Source organism: Micropterus dolomieu, linkage group LG21 (assembly GCF_021292245.1).
Source record: "Micropterus dolomieu isolate WLL.071019.BEF.003 ecotype Adirondacks linkage group LG21, ASM2129224v1, whole genome shotgun sequence".
NCBI lineage: Eukaryota > Metazoa > Chordata > Actinopteri > Centrarchiformes > Centrarchidae > Micropterus > Micropterus dolomieu.
In genome coordinates, this window is record NC_060170.1 from 16,021,572 (window position 1) to 16,048,221 (window position 26,650).

At 42.3% G+C, this 26,650-nt stretch overlaps 1 protein-coding gene across 9 annotated transcripts; it reads right to left on the bottom strand.

Moving 5' to 3' along the window:
• Positions 1-770: 770 nt before the first annotated feature.
• nsd3 (nuclear receptor binding SET domain protein 3) lies at positions 771-26,529 on the bottom strand. 9 transcript variants are annotated; one of them, XR_006822428.1, is made up of 27 exons: positions 26,045-26,529; positions 22,900-23,756; positions 22,183-22,434; positions 21,893-22,055; positions 21,623-21,777; positions 19,815-20,444; positions 19,569-19,734; positions 19,375-19,475; positions 18,839-18,884; positions 18,598-18,728; positions 17,862-17,987; positions 17,629-17,755; positions 17,342-17,542; positions 14,285-14,464; positions 13,387-13,533; positions 12,595-12,645; positions 10,866-11,022; positions 9,670-9,872; positions 9,468-9,580; positions 9,200-9,346; positions 8,958-9,080; positions 6,502-6,618; positions 6,263-6,404; positions 6,050-6,156; positions 5,738-5,942; positions 2,478-4,479; positions 771-898 (listed from the first exon to the last, which is right to left on the bottom strand). XR_006822428.1 is itself a non-coding variant. In XM_046034558.1 (26 exons), the coding sequence occupies exons 2-26, from the start codon at positions 23,710-23,712 to the stop codon at positions 4,229-4,231; spliced, it is 4,851 nt and encodes a 1,616-aa protein (XP_045890514.1). In that variant the 5' UTR covers positions 23,713-23,756; positions 26,045-26,529; the 3' UTR covers positions 2,088-4,228. The 9 variants fall into 9 exon arrangements, 8 of the variants coding, with proteins under 8 accessions (XP_045890514.1, XP_045890517.1, XP_045890513.1 ...); XM_046034558.1 differs by lacking the exon at positions 771-898 and having other exon boundaries at positions 2,088-4,479; positions 19,569-19,731; XM_046034561.1 differs by lacking the exon at positions 771-898 and having other exon boundaries at positions 2,088-4,479; positions 13,387-13,410.
• Between the last annotated feature and the right edge of the window lie 121 nt (positions 26,530-26,650).

Genomic DNA, 26,650 nt, shown 5'->3' on the forward strand with positions numbered 1-26,650 from the left:
AACATCCCCTTTGACAAACAAGAGGGAGTCCATCCTAAATTTAAGTGTATGTGAAAAATATTAATAATTAGCTAATACCTGGACACACACACACACACACACACACAAAAAAAAATCCTCGTCAGGCGTATTTAAGGGTCACTTAAAAGAGAACAAACATGCTGTCTCTTAAAAACAAAATGCGGGCACTATAATGAGAATAAACAAAACATACACATCAGACAGAATTTTACTGAAATGAAACGATGCATGCTGGGACACTTGAATTAGGCATATGTAATACTGCGGCTGTATCAGCTGAGAAGGGCAGGAGGGGACAAACTGGCACAAAGTAATTCATGATCATGCAATTGGCAGGTGCAAAGAAATAAAGGCTGTTCAGATTTGCACAATCTCTGTGCAACACGGAAAAATAAAAAGGAACACAAATAAAAACAAAACGTTGGCATTAAAATCAGGCATTTTAAGACTCTCCAACTGATCACAGAAGTGGATTAAACCAGTGTCTGATGTTGGAAGCATGCACTTCAGCTGAAAAAAGTCCCCTTGAAAAAAAGGCTTCAAGACCAGTTTTATAATCACAAGTCATCATTCAGTCATGGAGTCAAGGATGCCTGTGGTCTCATAATCACACATGTATGCATCTCCTGTGTTAAAAAAATAAAAATACATTGATGAATAAATAAAAAGTTCAAGTTTAGACACACAGACCATTTGAGTATGTAAGTGAAAGTGCCTTAATGATGCACCTACCTGATACTAAAGTGGCCAAACAACCTATGCAACAGAAATGCATCTCTGAAAAGCGAAGACAAATTCGGGAGCCAGGAAACCAGCAAGATTAGGTTTTGTTTTTTCTCTCTCAGGAATCTGCCAGATTTAGTGGAAGGTAGCCTTCCTAAAAAGTAATGACAGAAAGAAAAAAAAAAAAAAAGGAGCTGCTGAATGCAGAAAATGTACGTTTGTGCACAAATACAGTCATTTTCAAACCCGTTTCTGCGTTCTTTACCCAATTAAGTCCCTGTGTTTTGTATGTGTGTGCATACATTTAGCATATTAAAGCCCCCCTCCACTCAAAAACGGGTTTTGGTCGTTACTTCCGTGTTTGACCTTCACTGTGCACTTGATATATTGATATATTGTATCGTGGTTCAATATGCATCTTACACAAACGTGAGGTGAAAACTTTAAACCTCCAGCGCACACACACAAACTGAGAATGGACTTTTCAGTGAACAAAGAGACATCTCGTGTCCAGCAGTTAAATTTTGGAAGTGAACAATATTTGCACATTGAATTTTAATACTTTTTTGTAGAAACACCTCAGATATCAGACATTATTTTTCCAAGCAGAGTATTTTTCTTAATACATGTCTGAACTTTTCTGCATTCACTGACTCCGCTTCTGTTTTTCCTTTCTTTAGTCTTCTTTGTGATTTACACTCAGCTGCCAGTTTATTAGGTACACCTAGCTAAAACTGATGCCGTCTCATGCAACAGTCCGGCCGTTACTCCCCCCTCCATGAAGGTTACAATGTTCAGTTTTTATTGAATTTAGAGAGGTGTTGATTCAACTGTGTGGTCATTTTGGAGGATGCAGTTTGTGGTGCTGCTGAATTGTATTGACACACCTGTCAATATAACACATATTGGATATTTTTTGTCCAAACCCACTACAGTTCGAGTGCATCCTCCAAAATCATCATACAGTTAAATTAACACCTCTAAAACAGTTTCAATATAAAACTTAACATTATAACCTTCATGAAGTGAGGAGTTATTGCATTAGTTTGAGGTAAGTGTACCTAATAAACTGGCAGCTGTGTATCTACTTTACGCTTTCCCTAATGAATGATGAAAATGATTTTGAAACATTGGCACCATTTCACCCTCTGACTTGACTTTTACAACCGGAGGCTTGAAAAAAAAAAAAAAAAAAAAAAAAAAAAAAAGGTCAGAAAACAAACAAGTCACATAACCGGGGTAGAATCACAAGCAAAAAGCTGAGGAATGATTACAGATAAACCTCCTGTGATGATCACTTGAGTCCAGGCTAAATGGGGAAAAAAGAAATAAAGCACAAAAACTGCTCTGAAACTGAAACTTTACATTCCTATATTGAACTGCTTCACACTGCGTTACACCAATTACAGTGAGTCACGATACAGGTCAATGAACAGCGGCTGTTACCAAATGTGGAATCATTACACCAAATGTTAAAAAACAAATAAACAAATGTATGCAATGACTAGATACAGATATATCATGTAAAACTCCCCATGTTTTTTAAATAGTCTATTTCACTTACACTGTGGTGGAGTGGGAGACAAATTACTGCACTGGTGTTTTGAAAAAGAAATTTGTATAAAATGTGGTGCAATAAATACAAAAGAATTTGGATTTGACAGATGAGCGATTAAAAACACTGTACAGAAGTTTGTTTTTGTACATTATACTGGACTGGACTGTTGTTATACCATTACGTCTTTATTTGAAGTCCAGCCTTGAAGATGTCCAGGTGGAAAATGAAGCAGTGCCTCTTGAGGACACTGAGGACTTTTTTGTACGAAGCCAGGCTGGCAGTCATTCCTACTTGTGCCAAAACAAACAAAAAAAACCAAACAAATAAAAACAGCATTTAGGCAACTCAAACCACGCCCTGTACCCGCCACGTTTCTGACCAATAGGGAAGGGGGGGAAAGAAGTTACAACACAGTTTTCCGACATTACTACAAGAAGAAGAGGTATCCATTTTGAAACACTTGTCTTACGTTCTTTTAATATACATTTCTGTATATGTATCACCTAGCTAAAATGTGTAGTGACAAGCTGTGTAAAAGTGCTTTTCAGAAAAGTCTGGCAAAACAAAACAAAAAAACTGAAAGAAAAACAAAAAACAAGCATCAAAGCGGTCACAGTACACAACGTTACTGAAATGGACTGCGTCTGGGCAGTAATTACTACAGCCAGAATCAAACTTAAGGCTGATCAACAATACTTTAAGACAGCACCAGTGGTCAAAAGCTGAGCCCCTCCGTTCTAACAATACAAATAACAGTAACTGCTCAGAGGAAATGGGGGAACAGAACTTCATTGAAAAAAAAGAAAATTAAAAAAAAAAAGATCTGTCTTGTTTTAAAAAAAAGCATTTTCTTTCTTCCAGGAACAACCAGAGAGGCAAGGCTACGTCCCTCCTGATCTTTAAGTACTTATTACAATATTATGAGCCAATTATGTACAAGATGGCGAGTGAGACTGGCAATATGAAAATCACAAGTACTTCTGTAATGTCATACCATTACACTATATACCATTATATTTCACCTTAATAGGACTATTTTCACAAGGAGGTCTGCGTAATGCTTAACACCTAAACAAACAAACATAATACACCACTCGCCAAGATGAAGTGAGAGAATCTGTCTGTAAACATTAACAAACATAGATACTGTATATAATTATATTCATCTTTACCCATAAGTATATTAAAACCATGTCTAAGGAAGGTTGGAATGTAGTGTGGTCCTGAAAGAAATTGCACAAAATCGGTCACCCCCCGCCCCCTCCCTTCCTTCCTTTCCTCCAAGAAGAAGAAGAGATAAATACAATGACAGATCACGTCTGGGAGTGGTGATCGGCTGCGGAGGAGGACAAAAGGCTGGCTCATCTCCGTGCAGCCATCCTGTGTGTGTTGAAATGCCAACCACAGCTTACAGCAGGTAAACAAGGAAAGGAGCAGTGTGGTGGTGATGGAGAGGTTCAGCTTTTCATCTCCTCCTCCTCCTCCTCCTCCTCCTCCTCTCTACCTCTCCCTCCACCTCACTCGTCGAGTACTTCAAAATGTCGGTAACTGACGACGTGACAACACTTAAAATTTTTAGAGCTGTAAAAAGACCAAAAGAAACATAATGAGGTGGTGGTCTGAGCCCCTCCGGTGGGCGCAGGCGAGCTGTAGAGAGCGTTAGTGGTGTTTTATGGCAAGAGAGGAGGGAAAATGAAGCCTGGACACTTCCCTCTCCGACACTCCAGTTGCTCTGCTCTCGCCGCAAACAGCATCGAGGTGTTCGTCTGTGTGTCTCGTCTCTGAACAGGGGCCATTGCACTCGTCAAAAAAAAGCACTGTATTCCCTTTCGTAGTGCGCTGCTTCAGAGCAGAGGTGGATCGGAGCCCAGGAGGCCAACAGGAGCGCACTTTACGGGGGAATGAGGTATTGAGGGAGCTGCGGTGTCACTCTGAGACCGGCTCCGGCTCCTCTTTGACCCTGACGGGGCTCAGAGTGGAGCGTTGCGACTGGGACGAGCTGGAATCCAGGGGACTGGCGGGGTTGTGACTGGAGCAACAGGGGCGGCCTTCGAGGGAGGAGGAGGTGAGCGCCCCCGCCTCGTGATCACGGCAGAACGAGCGAGGGCAGAAGTCACAGAGAGACGAGGCCGGGGCGCCGCAAACGCTGCAGTCGTGCCAGGGACATTCCCAACGTCCTGCAGACAGACAGGGAGGTCATTATGGAGAAAGTGCAGTGGTTTCAAACCTACTAAAGGGTCTCAAGATAAATCTCAGGGTTCATTTTGACACAGTCAAAATGATTTAATCACACTTGCCTACCGTTCTGTGAATGGCTCAGGCCCATCCTACATCAACCTTTATTGTCTGTCCCAAAGCAGTGACGGAAATTCTCCCTCGACAAGGCTCATTAAAGACACGCGTTTAAAACATGCAAAACAGCAGCTGTACAGTGTCGAAACCATACACCCCAGCCCGTTTGTTACGTTTCGCTACAGCCAATCAGCTTGCTACTTCCTCACTATCAGGGGGGCACAGCTACCGCTCAACAAAATCACCACCTGGCTCCACAATGGTGGAGGGAGCTCCTCATCAGCATCAGGACAGCAGAAACTCTGGACATCTTCTGTCGCAGACTGAAAACTCCTGCATCTGGGTCCTCCTGGTTTCTAAACGCAGGACTTGAAGCGGTTCAGCATATTTGACGTACTTGCATGATGCTTGCAATTTTTGGATTGTATCCGAATGGTTGAAACGCACATATTGTAAGTCGCTTTGGATAGAAGCGTCAGCTAAATAAATGTAATCTAATCATACGATGATGCCAACAATGCCAATTATGTGCAAACCCTCTTTAAAAGCTGTTAAAAAGACATATTTTCTCATGTACCTCAAGTGGTGTGTGTGACCATGGAGACAGTTTTGGTTTTATATGTTCTGCTTTTTATAATATGAACAGAATTTTGTTTGTGGTCGTCAAACCGCTGAAAAATTCCAAATGACAGAAATGTGTATTTCTAGGAACAATGTTCCCATAACTTTTGACAGACATCACAACACAGACTTCGCTGTTAACTATTTTAATAGGCACTATTTCTTTCGGGCAACATGTTAGACATGTGCAACCAGTGACTTAAAACCATGAATCCCAGGTAGACATTTCCCTCTTTGAGGGGTCACAAACCAAAAAAGATAGATACCCATGGCTTAGGAGTTGACCTGTATTTCTAAAAGGCTGCAGATAGTTTGCTCATCTCATTCAGTGATAAAGAATAAAGACACTTGGAAACAATGCTGTGTTGGTCTGTAATAATACGTTCATATGTCTGCATCATCTGGGAGCATTACAGCAGGTACGCTAGGCTGCTGAAATGTCTGATTTGCAATCAGCAAGATTTCGACATTGTGTCTATAGATTTTAATGGATTCAAACACACACACTTATTTTGTCATTACCGTATGGCGGCTTGGTGAGGTTGAGACACAGCAGGTGGTATGCTTTCGGACAGTCCTTTTTGTCACACATCACCAGCTCCCCTCCCTCTCCGCAGCAAAAACAGAAGTATTCGTGTGTGTGCTTTCCCTCCGGCCGCAGCTTCCGCTTCTTCGGCTTCAGCTTGGCGTTCCTGGCCTTCTCCTCTTTCTCCATCACCACAGCACTCTGGAGGACATTGTAAAAAAAGACGAAACGGTTTCAAACACAGCTCCCAAAGTCAGTCCTGCTCTAGAACTGGATTTACGACGATTGTAAGCGGTAAATGTCCTCACCGTTGGCTGCACCCCTAGGAATCCAGAGCAGTTGTCCGATCCACAGTGACAAGACGTTCTCCTGTTGCCCACACAGTGCAGGTTGTAGTTGAATGTCAGCTCTGTGTCTGCAGGAACACCAGGAGCACCAGTCACGTCACAGTGCATCATCTAGCTTCCCCTGAGTGCATGTACTGTACACGTAGGAATATAAGAGAATGTTTCCAAACTCACCAGCCTCGATATCACAGAGGGCGAAGAGTCCGATGCGAACATCTCCGTTTACCGTCCACTTCTGGGTTTCACAGTTTGGGCTGCAGCTGTGGTTCATAAACCGAGACGAGTTTCCTTTTGGGCCGGCGTCTATCACACGATCCTAAAAAGAAAGACGGATATAAAGAGGACAGTCTTTAAAGAAATGCTTGGTGGAGGTCTCTCCTCTGAACGATGTTTATCAGTGTCACTGATGTTACCTTGGTGAGGGTGAGCATGTAGAAGTTGGTCACATGATTTTCATGGGCGCGTTTGATTCGCTGCTGGCATTCCTCTGAGTCTATGACCTCTCCCACATACTCTGTCACAAAGTCGCCCTGGTGGAAACAACACACAACACATTTTTACAGGGTTTTAGGCCTTACTCAAAATGACTAATTGAGAGACGGGCGGGAGTCAATGTCAAGTACGAATCAACAGGTTTCAGGTTTTATAAAGTTTTTTCTGCTTGGAAGATGCTCCCCACCAATGTCAGACACAACAACAGTAGCTTTTCATTTTAATTTTTAAAAAAGTGTTGAATCTCACATAGATGTTATTGTGGTTTGTGTTGTTTTGGATTGTTTTTGCTTTCCTTTTGTTGCTGTGTATTTTGACTATTTTCCATTGTAGTCAACTATTGTTTCATATGTAGAGTCATTTCACTTATTTTCTAATCGTTATGTTTGCCTTGTTTCGTCTTGTTTTGTTTTTATTGATTCGGTTTACATTACATTTATTCATTTAGCTGACGCTTTTATCCAAAGTAACTTACAATTGCTATATATGTCTGAGGTCGCACGCCTCTGGAGCAACTAAGGGTTAGGGTTGGATGAGGTCTACAAAATTTCCATCAGACGATGTCTACATTGAAACATCGGGATGGACGATGACATCGGGGGCGTCGTACGTGCATGTGTTCACTCGCACAGACTTCACCTGGTTAAAAAATTGGTAGCCTATAATGTTACAAGTCACAGTGGATATTTTACAAGCACGGACCAGGTAAAGCGGCATTGAACACACAGGGTACAGATGTTGGTTTTGGTTGTTTGATAGGCTGCGTCAATAACGAGCCCACAAGCGGCTCACCTGCTGAGAGAGATGGAGAGCGTTTACCTGAGGTGTGTCTGAGTGTGGGGAGAAGAGAATTCCCAGGAATGTACAATCACGATACTTGGCCATCGCCAATTGCTATCGGCCCAACTCTACTAGGGGTTAAGTGTCTTTCTCATGGACACATTGGTGGACGCGTCACAGTGGCCCAGTAACCCAGGTCTCTCACACCAAAGGCATGCGTTTTATCCACTGCTCCATCACCCCACATTTTAAATTGTTCTCATTGACATTTGATCTCTTTCACACAGGGTCAAATCTGAAATTGTAACTATCCTGGTGATACCTGACTGCTTTGAATTTCCATCAAAACTACTGTCACAGGGCCAATGACAAGTGTTCTGCTTTCAAACTGTCACTTAGTAAAAAGAGAGTCCTCCATTCAAAAACATAAAATTTTTTTGACATACTATTTAAATTATTATTTAAATTATTTATATTTAAAGCAGGTTAAGACAACAGCTTGACAGTTAAGCTATTCATGATTAAAGATCGGTTTGGTTTAGGGCTGAATGATTAACTTCATTTGCGACGTGATAAAATGAGATTTTCTTATCGCAAAGGCTGCGATTACACTCTGGTCACATGACACCCAAGAGTAAAGCACTCTGCAGAAGAAGCATGAAATTTGCACGTTACGCTGTACCTTGACTTCTTGTTGTACAGTGGCCGTAAGCTTGACAGAAGCTGACACAACAGAAACTTTAGTGCCACACAGAGAATGAAAGTAGCACCTGCCACCCGGGGGGTGGTGGTGGGTGAAATTGTCGGGCCATCCGCCGCTTTGACAGACAGTAAAAATGCACAACAGAAAGACACGTGTAGTAAGGTAAACATATTGTGGCGATCGGCGCCTGCGTCACACACACAGCCACCTGTCAGCTCAGGAAATATCTGTGAAATGGCATTTCAAACGAAACTCACAAGTCCGAAAGAGGCCTGGTCTGCCTCGAGTTACAGCCTTGTTACAGCCAGTGCGCTGCTTACTAGCATTGGAGGCTGTGGAACCCAATTCCCAACTCCTAGGAGATTTGGACGTATTAATTGGTGGTTGAACTGTGTTTGTTTTTTTTTTTAAATTGAGCACTTCCTGTATAACACACTGTGGTGAACTTAGTTTTTCTTGCCGTCTGTAGGTAGGCCTACCTGATGATATTATATCATATTATTTAATGCCATGACTTGACTCAAATTATCTTTCTCAAATTATTAAAATTAGATTTCTTCTCCACCATTGCTCATAATAAAAATTCATGCATCACCTAATTTCATCATAACACAGGCCTGACCAACAAGAAAGAACAGTGTATGTTTGTATATCTATCTAATATTGTGTTGGTCAGACTATACACTGGTTTACTGCTTGTCCGTTTTGAATAATACAGAAGGTGAAGAGCTTAAAAATGAATCACATATTAAATGCGAAATTGGTTAAAAAAAAACCTAATTGTTTTCCAAAACCGTTCACTGTTATTAATTTGTATTTATTTCATCATAAATGTGAACCAAACTAGGGCTGAAGTGTTGGGTGAAAGGACTGGACATCAAGCTCAACACCCACCTTTCTGAGGGCCTGGTTGGTCCTGAGGCCCCAGCCACGACCGTCTGTCTTTATTACTTCTGTCTCCGCATACAGCCGCTTGGAGAAACACTGGTTCTCGCAGCCTTCTCCTGCAGGACACACCTGACAACAACAACATAAAGAAGGTAAGAAGTCAAGAGGTGTGATTTCTCATGACTGTCTCACCGGTTTTATTGTTCAAGCAATGAGCAAAGCAAATGGTAACAAACATGCACACAGACCTGTGGATGACACTCGTACTGCAGCATGCGGTTGAGACACTGCGAGTGGAGGCTGCAAGGATGCTCATCTGTTGGTCTGCAGTTGCATCGTGGGATTTCGGACAAGTCAGCTACGTGCACCTGCACTTTCCCCACTGGTTTGTTGGACTGATACAACAAAACAAAACACCAATAGAATAAGTAAAAACACTGAAGACTTTTTGAATATAACTTAACGAATAAAATGTTTGGGTTATTTATATTAAGTGAGATATTAAAACAACATTACCTTGATGAATTTGTAAGGCGGAGGTTTGCGAGAGTTGCGTTCCTGCTCTAGAGCCTCCCTGCTCTCCCTCTGTGCCTTAAGCTCCTGAAACCGCCTGGCTGCTTCTTCCAGAGCTAAAACACACCAACAATATGTCAGAAATAATCCTTCCTACAGCTTTAAAAGGCCAAAAACTGGGACAAACTTTCTATGAAGAAATTACCTTTCTTGAAGGTTTTGTTGATGTTGATCTGACCCGTGACAAAGTTCTTGTCATTCTCCACGTAGGGAAAGACGCGGCCCTGGTTGATCCAGTAGTAGTCGTGGGAGCCAAAGAAGAAGACAGGGAAGTCCCCAATATCGTGGCGAAGGCTCTGAATGTTTGATGGCACCAAGCGAGGGTTGCAGATCTCCGCTGGCCACCACCTGCAAGGGAATGGGACAGGGACATTGTTCAATGACAAGAAGAAGAGGGAGTAGAAGAGAGTGGTAACAAAAAAATAACCTGCACCAAACTTTTCAAAAATGTACTTTGCTTAAACTTGTGAATAACAATATTTTGAGAATTTATTCCTGGCTACAAAAATTGTTTTTCTTGAGCTCCTACAGGATCATAGATGAAAGTTCATGTTTGTTGACTTACATGTTTGGCCAGTAGTAAAATGTTTTTTGGCATATAATCATTAAAGAGATGGTTTGTGTCCCATTTCCACATCTTAATCTAGTACCATGCCAGCAGACTATAAACTGCAGCATGAATATTAAAAGAGCATCGCTCACAGTCAGCGTGAGACAGGAAAACACCAATGCTCAATGATACCTGCAGCTATAATATCACATCCTGTTTCAGTGCAAGGTGCAAAGCAGCTCTGTTGCACTGAAATTAAAAGGATAAGACTGGTGATATATTAATTATTGTTGATAATGTCAACTGATACTATGAAAAGACAGTACAGTAAAAACAGTACATCAGTCTGTCCCCAGCCTTTCATAGGTTTTCAGCCCAGTGGTCCGACTGAAGGCATTCATCTTTAAAAATAAATCCTTTCCTAAAACAGCTGGGCATTGTCACATTAGCAAAAGTTACTCAAACAAGAGTAAATAGTGCATTTGTATTTTCAGCTGCAGATTGATACAAATCTGGTGCAGTAGAGTGTATTTACAGCAGCAGGAGGGTGTAAATGTAGGACACTTGTGACTAATTGATGTGTTTTTAATAGTTAGACAATAATGGAGGCCTGTGGCACAGAGGAATCCGCTATATCAGAATTATGTTGACATAGGCAATACTTCACTGATCATTTCGGTCTTTTCATGGAAATGTTGGATAACAAAAATATAGATGATCACCAGTCATACCCTTTAAATGTAACCGTACCATAAACTGACAGGGGTCTATAATCAGTGCTCTCTGCGTACCTGTAGTTGCCCAGTTTGACCCAGACAATTTGTTTGTAGTGAGGTTTCTTCCCTGCCCTGCAATCACTGCAGGACCACGCCCCCTCCGGCATCTCCATCTCCAGACACTCGGGGTGGAAGGAAGCTGGGCATGAGTCGCAGCACAGCAACTTGCCTCCTACATTTGTGTGGATGTACACATGTATATGTGTGTGTGTTTGTATGTGTGCGTGTGTGTGTGTGTGCATGCGTTGTGGGAAATTGGTATGCAAAGAGAGGAGGAGTGTATGATTAGGTGATGCACCTTAAAACCTGGACACACTCTGAATCTCATTTGCAGACAAGCCTAAGAAAGGTATAAAGACTACAAAGTCTACAGATAACAAATACAGCAACAAGTCACTGTTTTCCAACATCTAGAAAATACGGTCCTTGTAGGGGAAAACCACATAATAACATCAGGTCCGCAGCCTTTTGCTTCAGTGAAGGCTCCTGTGAGAGCCTTACTGCTTAAAAAAAAAGACTAAAAATGGTTGGAAACCCCTGCATGAAGTTCTCAGGTTGTTTACAACTTATGTTGCAGCAGTTACAGCATGTCTGGCAATCAGATTCAGAGCACTGTACCAAGACCAGTCTATGGGAAATACATGCGGCAGCACTGTGATAAAAATCAGCCAGCAAGTTAACAAGGAATCAGGGTTATACTCCAATAACAAATTATTGGCAAAAAGCAGGCATGCAGTCCTGCCAGTAAAGCAAACTTTTCCCATCACACATATCGCATCCTGCACAGACCACCTTGCATGGAATCATATTTTTTTTCTAATAATATTGCATTTTGATTTCTTTAATGAAGAGAGAGTAATTTCACTGTTCTTGCACTTGAGAACTCACTTTTCTTTACAGTACTCAAATTTAGTCCGGATTGGGATTATATTCCATCCAAGGCAGGTCAAAGCTCAAGAAGATGAGGTGAGCCAACATTTCATCTGAAAATAAAACTTAGTTGCAGTCAGCATAAAAGAGGTAGACGAGGCCTTTCAAATCAAAAACAAGCCCAGAGTGCTGAAGCAGAGAAGCAGGGCGCCTCCAGCAGCGACAAGCTCCACAAACCACAGACTGAACCTGGACTAACCCAGAGCGTCCTGCATCAAGGCATCATACACTAGTTTTAAGTAATGGAGGTTTAATGACAAATTAGGTTTTCCCAGCAGAGAACGTTTGATTCTTCTTTCTAACAACTTTATTGTAGAGAAATATACCCAGATTGAAAACAATTTCACAACGGGCCTCGTGCAAGAACCGCTCATTCAAACAAGTTCATTCTGAAGTGGCACGTACAAGTGATTTAAAGAGAACTCATCGCATTCACCAGTTTTCTTGTACTTGTGCGAACATAATTCACGAGCAGTACACATAGTCTGTCTTCCACACTTGTTTGACTTTCAGAATCATAATGCCTGAATCTGAATATGATGCCGAAATCAACTAAAATAAAATTTACGGAAAGGAAATTTACTGCTGCAGTTTAACATCACCTGCTGAATAATATCCTCTCACCACCTCCTGCCTTAACTCATGGAACAACTATGTTTGAGTGAGATATTTTCGTATCTAACTGCTCGTCAAACCCATCCCTCATTCTTGACCTTGGGAACACATAATTCTGTAATGAAGATTCTTAACTCAAGGTTCACTTTCGATGGGACGTTACATTCGCCATCAGCATAGAAAGCGGTTATTTGACCACCTTTTGTCACGTGACGCAGGTCCTGTATTTGACACCTGGAAGTGGTCCCACCTGCAGAAAAAGACCATGGTCACTAAGTAAGTGAACTTTGAGTTTAGAATATTTATCACAACATTTCTTCTTTATTTTTTTGCCAGTACAGCGCTGCTCTGATGGCGCGTCGCTGGCAGCTGTTTTAATATTTTCTAACTGTCCTCTAATATCACTACTGACACGGCTGTGTGTGTTCTGCTTTTGTCTGCGGACTTCTGACAGCAGGTCTTTTCATATTTGAATGAAAGTTGCCCACACATGACGCAGGACACACAGCCTTATATAGCGATTTGGGTTATCATTATGCTAATGATGATGTAGTGAACAGGTGACACCCATCAGGTTGAAACAGGAAACAAGCCTTTCTCACAGCAGACATTTTAACTTGTCATAGTAGGAAAAGCACAGGCGTAAATAACAACATTAACTCTATTAAGGTGTCCCAGTGAGCTAAATTGAATTTATGCTTCTTATACTTCTCATATGCCCCAAAAAAGTGAGGTTTGGGATAATAATACAAAACTCTTCTTGCATGAGGCCCAATGTTATCTGTTAATGTGTTAGGGAACTTGGCTGAGGTTACTTTTCGCCACTCTGCATTAAAATTAACTGCACGTTTAACCAGTTAATTAACTCTGCACCTCGAGGCTTTGAAATGAAAGATGGGTACAAAAGGGAAACTAAATCAGAACGGGAGCAGGCACAACACAAACACAGACCAGTGGGACAAAAGGAGAAAGAGAAAAACTGTTCAGTTACCTTTCCCAACATTCTTTTTGGTAGCTGACGAAGGAGAGGGAATCATAGGTAATTTCAACTCAGCACGATTTGACTCAGTCAGAAGGTAGTGGGACTTATAGGCATATGAACTTAATATGGTGTCAGTAAGGTCTTGCACTAACAGCCCTACACAAGACACACAGGAAGAGACGGGGGTGAGCCGCAGTCAAACTCGAAAATTACCCAAAATTCACAAAAAGAAGAGAAAGAACAAACACATACGCACAGTCTCTCACTCTCTCACTCGCCCTCACACGCACACACAGAAGAAACAAGTAAAACAAAGTTTGTCCCAACACAAAGAGGCCAAACAGTGCACTCAACTTGCGGTTTACAAGGCAAAACATCACATCCAAACTGGTTAATGTTCATGAAAACAAAAAGTAAATCCTGTGTCTTCTTTACCATCCAGCACAGATGGGATTATTTTAAGAGTGCAGTGTAACAGCCTGGATCATTCATTAGTATTAGTATCGTGGTGGAAAAACAAACATTACATTTCACAGCACTGCTATTCATGAACAACAATGCCAAACATGGAACATGTAATATTAAAATATCTAAACATAAAATATGTAAAAAGTATGTGAGGTTTCAGTTTTCAATCATGAGATGTCACTGCAGCTGTGGATTGTATATAAAAATATTCCACAGAAGAAGATGGAAAAACTACAATAATGGAGGCTGATCAGGTATTGTTGACGCTCAAATGTGAAGTGTTAAGTAAGAAGAACTGTTCTTGCTGTTTGAAACAAGACTGAAATCAGACCGTGGAAGCAAAAGTCATCAAATGTGGCAAAATTAAGAACTTCCACATTTGTCTGCTCTGGTTCACGGATGGAGAGGAAGGCTCGTGTGCACAGTTGTGAGAGCTTACCTCTGGCACACAGGAAGCACCAGCCCACGTTGATGGGGGAGGTGAGGAGGCCGTTCCTCTTGGCGCTGCCGTGGCTGCTGCAGATCATGATGTGATGAGTGAGGGCGACGCTGCCTGCCGCCACGCAGCTGTCTCCTGTGTGATAGGCCAGTGGGCAGCGGATACAACGCATCAGACGACCTGGACGGGAAGTAAAAGAGAGGGGGAGAAAAGATTCAGGGACAGTTTATTCTCTCCCCCCCAAGCTTCTGACCTTTTACAGTCAGTGGTCACTTTACAATATTTACAACTGCTCAGTCCATCACACGAGTCATGTAGCTGTGATACAGCACACGCAGAGGGTTTAAAATTAATTAGGTCAGATTCTTTTATGAGTTCCAGCTGTAATTAAAGGAAATCAGAAGGAAACAATATGACCACTTCAGCTTCAGTCTTCTGATGTTAAAATGTTTTTGCCTCATTGTACTTGAACAACAGAAAACACGGCTCAACACTCAACATTCAAACTTGAGGTTAAGACCAGCAGTTTCCAACATAAGGCATCACAAGATAAATCTGGAGGGTTGTGAGATATTTAATGGGGTTGAAAAGAAGAAAAGAAAAGTTCTGCAACACACACATATACTATTCTGTCACTTCAGTCAGTGTGAAATATTTGATAATTATACCTATTTGGACCTCAAACTGTTATTTCAATGAAACCATCTGAGAAGCGTAGATGGGAAATGTCTCTTTGGTGGAACTGCGAACGACTCATACACATAATGAAACGTCACAAGGGGCCACAAATAAAAACTGCTTTTTTTTATATATAAGAGGTCACCAGCCGAAAAGGTTGGAAACCACTGTTTTTGACTATATAGGCAAATTCGGAACAACACAAACATGATTGTCTCCTATTGGGACTGGATGTACAATAGATTCTACATACTAATACTCAATCGCAGTATATACGTATAACAAATCTCAGACAGATGTTATCTGAGATGACTCCCTGAGGGGAAATTGTAATTCTGGGCAACGATTAAAATTTTTTATTGCGATTAATCACATTGTTATGCGCAAAATTTAATAATGAATTCTAAAATAGTGTATTGCGCACTTTTAATTTAAATGTACTGCTATGTACACAAAAGTGCAATAACATATGGTTTGTAAACACTAAACAAATAAGGTGCTTTTTACCAGCAGTATTCCCTATACACAGTACCAATAAAATATTTCTTGTAAATCTGAACTTAAACATTAATGTTTCAAATCAAACATAAAACCAAAGCCATTTGCCACTGCATCAGGGCATTACTTTTTATCTAGATTGTTAAAACAAGTTAGAGTCCAGAGCCACGATCATAACAGGCTCCTTCTGAGCAACAGGTTAACATATATAAATCTGTTTTCTTGTTTTTTTTCTGAAAAGGTATCAGCAGAAACATTTTTCTTTTCTCAGGGAGTAGCATAAAGTGTCCCTGTTAGAGTGAGGTGAAGTGGTCGCCTCACGCACACGCCCGCCAGCTGCCAAAGTTGAATTGTCTTGAACTTTTTGTAAGCGACGCGCAGCACAAATCATTGGAAGAGAGACTGATCCTCGCTGTTTGTGAGTTTCCAGAATCTATTACTGTTTATTAAATAGGACATCAACAGGAGGGAATTCACATGGCAGAGCATCCCCGCAAAACTACATGAAGGCCTATCAGGTAAAGTTATGTAGGCTATAATTTTAACTTAAGTTAAATAGGCTACAGTTGTGTAGCGCACAGAAGCATGTTGCCATGGTTACTATCCATAGAGCGCCTGCCGTTTACTCGCGGAGCGCTTGTCTCCTGTTCCCCTGAGGAGCGCAGAGCAACCCCGCGGGGCCAAGCGACTACGTTGTGATTTTAAGAACATTCCTAAGACCGACATCTTCCCCAATACTAATCAGCATGCAGTGTGTAGCTACCCACTTCGCTATGGCATTTGTGGTTCGCATTTGTTCGCCTGGCTTGCTTTTGTTTATCTAAAGTAATTAATTAATTCGTTAATGCGTGGATGTGGTCTCTCCCTCTCTCTCTCTCTCTCTCTCTCTCGTGGCTCAAGAGCTGATTGTGATAACTGAAAGCACGTGGGCCCAGTGTCTTTGAGTGTAGGCTATTTGTAACCTGTTGTCTCATTTTGCAGGAGGCTGCTGTCGAGGCCAGGTCAGACCTCCCTGCGGGCCGGCTCCCTGGTTTCCCCTTTAGTTTGGTTTTCTTTGGTTGGACTATTGCTTTGTGGTATTTATCTTGTTTTTGCATATTACACCACCTTCTCACATATACATTCATGCAACCATCATCCTTTTGAGCCAGGTCATAACACGCTATAATAACGCATTAATATCGCATTAATATCGCATTAATAAGGCGTTAACATGCCCAGCCCTAGTAATTTCCTCTCTAACTATGTACAAATTAATAGGTTGTTGCAATGCACAGTATGGTCAGAATCAAACACAAACTGCATTAATTACGCCTGGTGTCAGAGGTACAAGTGGTAATTGGTGTCACAGATGTTTTCTAGGCACATTTTTTGGCACCTTAGCATCTGAGGTTTCACTTTTAAACCACAAAATACTTAAACTCTGCTGCAAACAGGGTGCACCTCGTTTCCTTTTCCAGGAACATGGCAATTATTTTATTTTCCTCCAGTGGTCTGCAGCCTCCAGGTGCCTCTTGCCTCAAAGCAAATACAGCACTTTTAGTTTAAGCTGGAACCAGATGTTTTTAGCAAGACTGTCACCAAATATTCTGCAGGAAATGCAGCAAAAGATTTCAGTCTAGGCGTTCCTCCTAAAGTAGCACCTTCTTGTCAATCCTCTCTTCCTCAATCTAATTTCCCTCATGAAAAACACGGTCTTATTTCTTCTTCCTCTTGCACTTTTGATTGCTGTTGGTCAATAACATCAACGGGAAGCTTCATTTTTCATACATTTTCTTCACACTTTGCTGATGTAGCACCGGCTCATTGCCCCAGAGCCTCCACTGCAGAAGCAAAACAGGAAGTCAGAGAAGCTGAAAAACACAGCAGAAGTCGTTTTACCTTTACTGGCGCGTTGCAGGTCTCTCTCCAGGCAGCAGGTAGAACAGCTGTGCTGAGGGCAGCAGAAGCCTCCGTCGGCACTGTTGGTGGTGCCCGGGAGTTTACGGACACAATCCTCGTGGTAATAACAACCACATCCAGACACAGAGCAGCGTGTCACCTCACGGCCCGCTGTCTTACAGCTAAAACAAGGGTGATTGCCTAGAAAAAGAATGGCAGAGAGTCCCTGATAGTAAAAAGCCAAACACAACAGATGTGACAGTGAAGATGTATTCTGATTGGCTCACCGTTTCTACACTCTAAGCAAGTGAATCTGCCTTCAGGTAGGGACGTCAGACCAAGACACTCCAGGTGAAACTGTCTGCTGCATTCACCTTCACACACCACCAAACCCTCCCCATACACCTCGCAGATCTTCACACAAACACACACACAGAGAAAAAGACAATTAGAACATCATAACTTGATAACCTGTAAACTTTGAGGAGAAAAAGAGTGAAAAGAGATGAGAAGCGCTGACCTGGCACACGGTGTCTCTCTTGCCGGTGCTGCCGTCCTGACGGGACAAGCCAGAGTCAACAGACTGAGTATCTGAAGCGTCTGCATCTGCTGTTGCTGGACTATCAAGACTCTTTCCAAATAAACCCTGAGAGATACAGAAAGAAGTAGGTTCACATGTGGTCTTATAAAGCCAAGACGCACCAAATGTCAAGTGTTACGTTTATTGTTAAGCACCAAGTCACCAAAGCAAATCCCTTGTATTTGTAAACCTACTTGGCAATAAAGCTGATTCTGATTCTTCTTGGTTAATGCTCCATAAAATGTCAGCAAATAGCAAAAAATCCCCATCCTCCCAATCTTTTTTTTTGTCCAAACAACAGAACAGAATCAAAATATAATACAATCATTTAAAAAAAAAAGTATAAAATATTCACATTTGAGATGCTAGAAGTACTGGATTTTTGCCATTTTTTGCTTTAAAAACACCTTAAACGACAAATTAATATCAAAATTATTGCTGAATACTTTTCTGATGCTTCATCGACTGACTGTTTCAGCTCGAGTTGTGATGAATGTAAAAAGTCCTGCACATTGCGGAAAAAGCAAATAGCCAAAGTTAAACAGATGATGATTACGTACACATCACTGCAAGTATGAAACACTTCAAGTACATTCTCACATTTGCCGCATGCAGGAAAAACAGTGTTTTCCTGTTTGGGTCTGTGTGTATCTCTGTGCATGTTTTCTAAGAGCACCTGTGGGTCATTGAGGCCTCTAGAGTCAGAATCAGACGTGTCTCTGTACTGAGAAGAAGCCATCTCCACATCTGTTGACGCTCGGCTTCGCTTTTTCAGGGGCTTGCAGGCATCTGAGATCTCACTGGCTCCTACAGGATGACAGAGGGTCAATAAAAAAAAGATGGATTTCACTTTTTAGAAGTATTTGTACTTTTCCACCGCAGACGTATACAGGAGGCATGAAAGAAGGACCTCCGACCTTTCTGTGAACCTGTCCTCAGTGTGGTCTCAGGAGCCATCTCCGCCTGTGAGGAAGATAAACAAGGCAGTTTTGGTTCTCGTGTTTTTTTCATACACATAAAATAATATGCAGCCTCATTCATTTCAATGAGGCCACTGCGCTGACATAGCACGCGCAGTTATCTGGCTCAACTTTGTCACAAATCAGTATGTTCTAGACAGTCACGCACACATTCCTGATAGATTACTTTGTTTTTTCACCGATTACTGACACGATGTAGGAAAAATATTGTAGCTTCCCAGTGTTGAAAGATCCTCTCTCATAATATTACAAACCTCTGTGCAGTGCTTTAGCCTCTGATAAGCCTTGAAACCCACACATTTTACATTGTCTCATCTGTCCCTGAAGCAATTTTTTTATTATATTTTGGCCAATTTTGCCTTTATTTGATAGCTGAGAGTGTGGAATCAAAAAGAACATGCAACAAAAGGTGCCTGTGCTAATGCTGTGCTGTCTTTGTTCTGAACACCAGGTTATCTGTGGAGGACTGATACCTGTTCCTTTTTGGTTTTCTTCTTAGGGACGGGATCGCTGCCTCTCTCTGACTCAGACCTGCTTCTGACTGATCGGCGCTGCAGCTTCCTCTCCTGAGAGCCTGAAAACGCATAAAAATATTGAGCTGCTTCTCTTACGGACTTCACATATCAAATATTCATTAAAAAAAACACCCTGCAGGTCTGTGTTTTACCTTGTGGACTACTGTGGGGGGATCCAGGGGAGGAGGTCTGCTGCATTCCTCCCTCCTCACTCCTCCGACTGGCAGGGGAGCCCCTCCTCTCCTCCCCCTCTTCCTCCCCTTCGTCCCCGTCTTCCTCCTCTTCAGGACTGGGCTCAGGTTTAGCTCTAGTGTCCTGCTGAAAGCATCAACATTTGAAATATCCTCACAGGATAACTGTGGTGAATACATGTTTCTGCCTGCCTGAGTTACACCAACCTCAGGTGAGCAGTATCCCAGGTCCGGCTGCCTGGCCTCTCTCTCCACTCTCTCCTCCTTCTCTTCTTCTTTGTCTTTTTTTGGAGACGGTGCTGCTTTTTTCTGCAGGAGAGGCCAGTCACACTTTGTGATCTCCACATTCAGCCGCTTCATAGTGATAGAGAGAGGCAGCAGCTTCCTGGCGGCTGCTGTTTTCCAGGCCCTGACCGGAGGTGGTGAGTCCTGCTGTTCTCGTGCATCACAACCGGCGCTCAGTTTGGGGGGGCTGGTCTTACGCTGGCCCCCCCTCTGGTTCTTCTCTTCATTTGAGGCCTGGGAGTTCGTGTTGTCGTCGGTGTTTGAAATACTACACTGTCGGCGCGGCAGCTGCCTTCGTGGTGGCTGCTCTCTGTCTGGTGACTTCACTCCTCCATCTTCCTTCTTACTGACTGAGCCGCTGGAGCGCCGGTTTCGTTTCTCAGCTCTGACGTTGGGTTTCTTGTTGGGTGGGGCTTCAGCAGGCTCTGGGTCAACGTAGATGAAGGTGTAGTTGTCAATTCGCTCCTGCCGCGTCATCGGGAAGGCGTCCTCGGCGTGACCAACACCCACTTCCCACTGAGAACGCTCCCGTTGAGGGATAGGCTTCAGAAGCTGCAGAAGAAAACATAAAAAAAGATACAAAACAACTGATGAACTTTATTTCTAAGTAGTCTGTCTGACTGGAGAACCAATACTATCAATAAAAATAAAAAATAAAAAAATAAAAACGTACATGGCATAATTTAGTGTCAGTTCTTACATAATTTGCCCAGATTTATTTATTTATTTTTTTTTATTAATGGTAAATATTTTAACTGATTTTCACCCAGATTTAAAGTCTCCAAAGATTCAAAAATGTTTTCTTTGACAGTGTTCACTATAATTTACCTTAATGACACAAAGAATCCGAGTTATGAATATGAAAGACTCACAAAATGAAATGGTTGTTGAAAAAGACTGGAGAATGGATAAGAGTTTAGAAAAATAAATGGTTGTACTATAAACATTTAGGTTTTGTTAAAAGGTGTGTTATAACCGCACCAGTGATGAGCCATGTGATGACTTAAATAAAATTGTATTTATTCATTCATTTATAAAATGAATAAGGTCTTCTTGTGGACAGGAGAGCTGAGAATACCCTTCCACTAATAGAAATTGCAGATGGTATTTTTCTGATATAGTTTTTACCTGTTCACCAAACTTGTGATTGTGCTGTATATATATATATATATATATATATATATATATATATAAAATGTGCATTCAATATAAAACACCAATGATTTGTAAATAATACTCAAAAATAACAGGCCACAATAGTCCAATGCACTGAGCACAATACAGGCTGGTGTGGAGTCTCTTCAGAATTTAAAGATAAAGTTCTCAAGTAAAAAGTAAAAGTACTCTCTCACCCCTATTTGATAAGTGCATTTGAGGGATTCTTTATTATACTATACAGTATGTAAATATAAATATGAAAAGGCAGCTAATATATTGTTAATCCTAAAGATTTGCAGGAGTCTCAAAAGTCCAGCATAAATCGGATTATACTTACCATTACTGCCATTTAATTATTTACTGCATACATTTCAAACAGATGAGGCCAATATTACACTTAAATCTTCGGTTAACAAAATAATACATTTAAAGCTCGACTGAAAATGAGCTTTATTTAAGGATTCTTCCCCTAAAAATGCCTGTATACAATTGAAAAAAAAACAACAACTAAATATATGTAATCTCTATACTGGATCAGTCTGACAAAATGTCTTAGATGCCTTCATACGTACTTTGTGTTTCTCTACCGGGTTTGTGGTCTTGCGCAGAGTCTCAGCCTGAAGCTCATCAAACTGTTGCTTCCCCTGGTAAATGACGATCCTCTTCTCATGGATCCACGCTCGCTCAGCCACACTGCCAAAGAACTGGACGTGATACTCCCTGTGACCTGCACACCGAAAAGGAAAACGGGCTGTGGCGTTTGTTTCCCTACACATATATACATTTGTGAAAGAAAACAGGCACATTCAGAGCATTTGGAGGGCTTTTTGGTGCACGTGTACCTCTGGTGTTGATGCGAGTGTGGACCTTCATCTGCGGGTCAGAGGAGACCATGCAGGGCCACCAGGGGTAGGTGCCCACCTTAGACCAAACAAGATCTCCTATCACAAACTCCTTACAGAAGCCCGTCTCCTGGATCACTGATGGATGATGGACCTTCGGAACCTAAACGTGAACATGAATGAGTCAGCTTTGAAAATCCAAACAATGACAAGTGTGTTTACTACATTCTACAGCGATCGATGTGCAAAGAACTCAAACTGCTACGGAGAGAGAACAGTTGTGTTCTTGCCTTCGGCGTCTTTGGTTCAGTTTTGATAACGGTCTTCTGAGGCTTCTCTGTCTGGGCTGGCGGTGTTTCTGTCGGCAGGGGCTGGATGTTGATGTCCTCTGTCTGGCCTGTGGTACCTGCCACCTGTGCTTGGCTCTGGTCCAGGCTCTGTTCCTGGACCTGGAGCTGCAGCCTTGCGCTCTTTTTCCTCTTCTCCTTCTTCCTCTCATGTCTGCGCTGCACCTGAGTGGCCTCGCTCTTCTGAGACTCCTTCTGAAGATTAGAAAATAGAAAAACATTGGTTTACTTTTTCTACAAAAAGGTGACTAAACATGGATCTCTCCATCCGTTGAGATCTAAACATCCTCGGATATCCACTTCTTAAAGTAAACCAAGATGCACAGTGTTATATTTTCATTTTAAGTTTTAATTAGACAGCTCAGACTTCTATTTAGTATGTGATGTACTATTTCTGTGGTTCAATACACACTGCCCTGTTCTCTTTATGTAACCTGTGCTGTTGTTTGTATGTAAAGCTAAAACATATAGTTGAATTATCAATAGAAAGAAAATTTATCTGCAGCTGTTCTGATAATCGAAAAATCAAAAATCGAAGTGGACTGGAAAGGTTAACAATCATTTCAGCTTTAAGATCAAGCACAAGTGTTTTTTAATTTCATATAAAAGGAGATTCATTCTGTGCGCGCACGCTAAAGAGCATGTTCATGCATGCATTACCTGCAGTTCCTGCAGCAGGTCTCCACACAGCGCAGATTCAAACAGCTCTTTCCCATTCTGATACGTCTTTATGATCTTCAGCTTGATCTCTGGAGAGCTGGTTTTCTTCAGGACCCCACCAGGGGTGTTGGACGGGGCGTGGGAGGGCTGAGAAGAGGGAGTACTGTCCACAAGGGAGGGGGGAGGACTGGAGGAAGGCAGGTGTAATGGGGGAGGAGGGGGGAGAGTGTGGGTCATGATGTGAGGCGTCTGGGGCAGGTGGTGCTGGGAGGGCAGCGGTGGAGGACTGTGTGGGTGCGGGTGGGTTTGTATATGAGGAGGGTTTGAGTGGAAGTGGTGCGCATGGTGGTGGTGATGGGGGTGGTGGTGGTGGTGATGGTGGTGGAGGTGTGGGTGATGTGTGGGCAGAGGTGGAGACACGGGAGACAAAGGTCTCTCCTGGAGGCCTGGGCCTCTCAGGACTGTCCCCTCTCCCGGCATGAGACCGTGCTCTCCGAAGCTCCGTATGGCCCCATAGCCGTTAGCCGAGCCATTGGGGAACTGTGAGTACATGGAGAACTTGGCCTGTGGCTCGTACATGCCCAGACCCGGCGGGTAGCCGTTGGGAACCTGTGACATGTCCTCTGAGGCCGATGACGGGTAGGAAAACTCTGCATCCAGGGCAGCAGCATCGTAGGAGGGTCCATCCTCGCCCGGGTCACTGCCGGTGTCGCAGGTGCCTTCCTGTCTGATGTTGGCTGAGTCAATGAGCTGAGGGGGTTGCTGAATTGTATTTCCCATGATCCCTTGCATGAAAGAGAAGGAGAAATCCATTGTTGGGCTCCTGCATCCTTAACTGTCTTTTTCTTTGACTGGACCTGTTGACAGAGAGACATGCAATCAAAGGAGACACAGGTAGGCTCTGATTAAATCATGATCACTCAAACGACGACACACAGCCACAAAGCCAAGACAAACAAACCACTCAAATACCTTGTTCTAGATCCCTTTATTTAACCTTTATGGAGCCCTTGTGCAGCAGGAGTGACAGAATATGTAGCACCTGACATTACAAAAATCAAATCTACTCTCTCTATGGCGCTTTTTGCCAGTCTCTATGCATTGTGTACGTATGTCAGATAGTTCATACTGCTGACTACACATGGCAGCTTCATAATATTTTGCCCAGAGGTCCAGAAACCTACCATTACACCTATTCTGGGATACCATCCTGCCCCTGGTTTTCTATGTGTAATTTGGGTAGTGGTAATTTCATTAAACAAATGTAGGTAATAATAATAATAATCATCAACATCATCTGGTATTTTAAAACTCGATTTTTACACAAGAAACCTGTATAGCACAAGGCCTCATGTTAAGGTAAACTACAGGACCAGGGCATCCTGTGGTTAAGATGCATGTCTACATAACATATAAATGCAACGTTCCCAGTTTGATTCTAGCCAGAAAACATTATCTTGTGAAATGTCCTTGCCATTTCATCAAATATTGTGCTTTATTGGTGCATATTTGCAAACAGATTTGCTTGTGTTGCAACCAAAATAATTGCCGATCAGTGGACTGGGGGCTTTGGGGGCCCCAGAGCAGTACCATGCTTTGCCTGTCGAGTCATCCAGCTTTGATGCTTTATGAAGCCATAAAATATTATGTGACATGCAGCTCCATCCCGAGAATGCATACCGCATCTCTCAGATCTAACCTCAGCTCCTAATAAATTAAAGAGCTGAAACAATTAGAAGATTCAATGAACAACTTCGATAATCACTTCAGTAGAATTTCAAGCAAAACTGCATTGGTTTCTGTTTCTGAAATGTGAATATTTGTTTGTTTTCATGTCTTCAATAACAGTAAACCTTTGAGTGTTGGACTGTTGGTCAAACAACACAAGTAATTTCATTATGTTCAGTTGGGCTCTGGGGAATTTTGAAGGGTGAATCTGTGTACTGAACTAATCTGCTGATGAATCCATAATAAAAAAAAATGATTGTTAGTCGAAGCCCTGATAAACTCACAGGGCTCACTGAATGTTAGATGCCAGTGGACAATAAGCGGACTTGTACAGTCAAACTCTTTCAAAAACTGGGCAGATCCTCAGCCAAAAATCACCCTCAATTATCTTAAACTTGCTTTCAAAACACAAGACATATTCCAGGCAGCTTGTGACTTCTGAGTTAAGTTGTGCAGGCTCCTCTTTGATTGCCATTAATCATCTAGTGTGCTTCCTCTTTTCACAAGCTATAGATCATTTGTGGGGTTTAATTTCATCAACACTAAACACATGGTGGCCTGCTCTCACAAACAAAACAAAAGAGCAGCTACCAGGTGTCCGCATTGCCCTCTTTTACCTTGGCACTGTTAATATTTGTCGTGATTAATTCAGCACGTTGAAAGTGTTGTGGCTTGCGCGCTAACAGTTAACAGACTAATCCACTGATTGTGGTTTAATTTGTGAACAGGCTGCCCAGCACTGGCAAAGGTGGACAACGGTGATGTAAACATCCATAAGGTGTCAAGTAACGGTCACTAGCTCCATTTTGGTGTTATTTTTGGGGCTCATATCTGCTGTGGTAAACAGTAATACTTTGTTATATTTAAAAAAAATACGACTGCGCACACGCACATATTTGTACTGAATGATATTATAGCTTTCTGCGATGTTAGCCTAAAGCTACCTGGCAGCAAGAGGGGGTTGTCTTTGAATTATGTGAGACGTTTTAACCGTGAGAAGACAAACACGACAAGGGGACACGACGGTTTGTCTTTTGACTAGACGTTTGCATTTAACGTTTATCCGTTTATGAGCATCACACATGGGAGCAGATGAAAGGGAAAGCTAACGTTGGCTAAGCTAACATTCCATTGCCAATATGGCTGCCTTTGCCCCTTTAAATCAAATTGTCTGGCGTGATTATCCCTCCATCACTGGCGGTTTGGGGAGAAATGTGCCTGAAAATAAGCTAGCCACGACCACAAAAACGGGTCCGTGCGGAGGCAGAGAGAGAGAGAGAGAGAGGGGGGACAACAACACGCATCGACAGCCACGGCAAACACGCTTATCGCTAAAGAGGGAGAGCAAAGGAGCTGCACAGATTTTGATGCCGAGTCGAGAGATGCAGGGAAATAAAACAAAACAAAATGGCAATACCTTCAGCGTGTCCCATTCTAAACACATACACCAGCCAGCAGCGTTTCCTCGTTTAATCTATAAGAAAAAAAAAATCAAAAAAAATATATCCTGTAATATAGATAAAGCGCAGGCCTTTCCTTTTTCGTTTTAACGCAATTCTCAACAGAGGAGGAGGGGGGTTGTTACGCTCCCTGCTCGCTGCCCAATCCAAACGCTTGGCTCTTCCTCAATGTAGGAGCATTTAGTGAAACCCCTGCGAGAGATAGATATGTTCAATTCTCGCCACCCCCCTCCGGTGTGCAGTCTTCTTCTTCCTAATAAGAATAATAATCTCTAGCTCCCTCTTCCTCTGGTTTAACAAAGGCACCCTGCTTGTTTTAGTCCGGGCCTGGTCGGTGGGTCTGTCGGTCTCAGCGCCAAATCACACAGGTCCAGCCTGGAGGGGTTATCAGGAGCACTCCGGGATGTGTAGTTCACTTCTGGTGAACTACCGACAGAAGAGAGTGTTTGGGGTGGGCAGAAAAGAAGGAGTAGAGAATCAAATACCAGTTATTAAAGTCACACCTCCATCAAAATGAAAGAGGAAATGGATGTGTCATGTTTCATTTGAGGAGGAGGAGGATG

Bases quoted from the DNA above. Each gene is read 5' to 3' on its own strand.
- nsd3 (XM_046034557.1), bottom strand. From the start codon at position 23,712: ATGGATTTCTCCTTCTCTTTCATGCAAGGGATCATGGGAAATACAATT. The intron at 14,465-17,341 runs GTAAAACGACTT...CTTCCCGTCCAG, and splicing joins CCTGCAACGCGCCAGTAAAG to GTCGTCTGATGCGTTGTATC. The intron at 9,581-9,669 runs GTAATTTCTTCA...GGTGTGTTTTAG, and splicing joins CAACAAAACCTTCAAGAAAG to CTCTGGAAGAAGCAGCCAGG.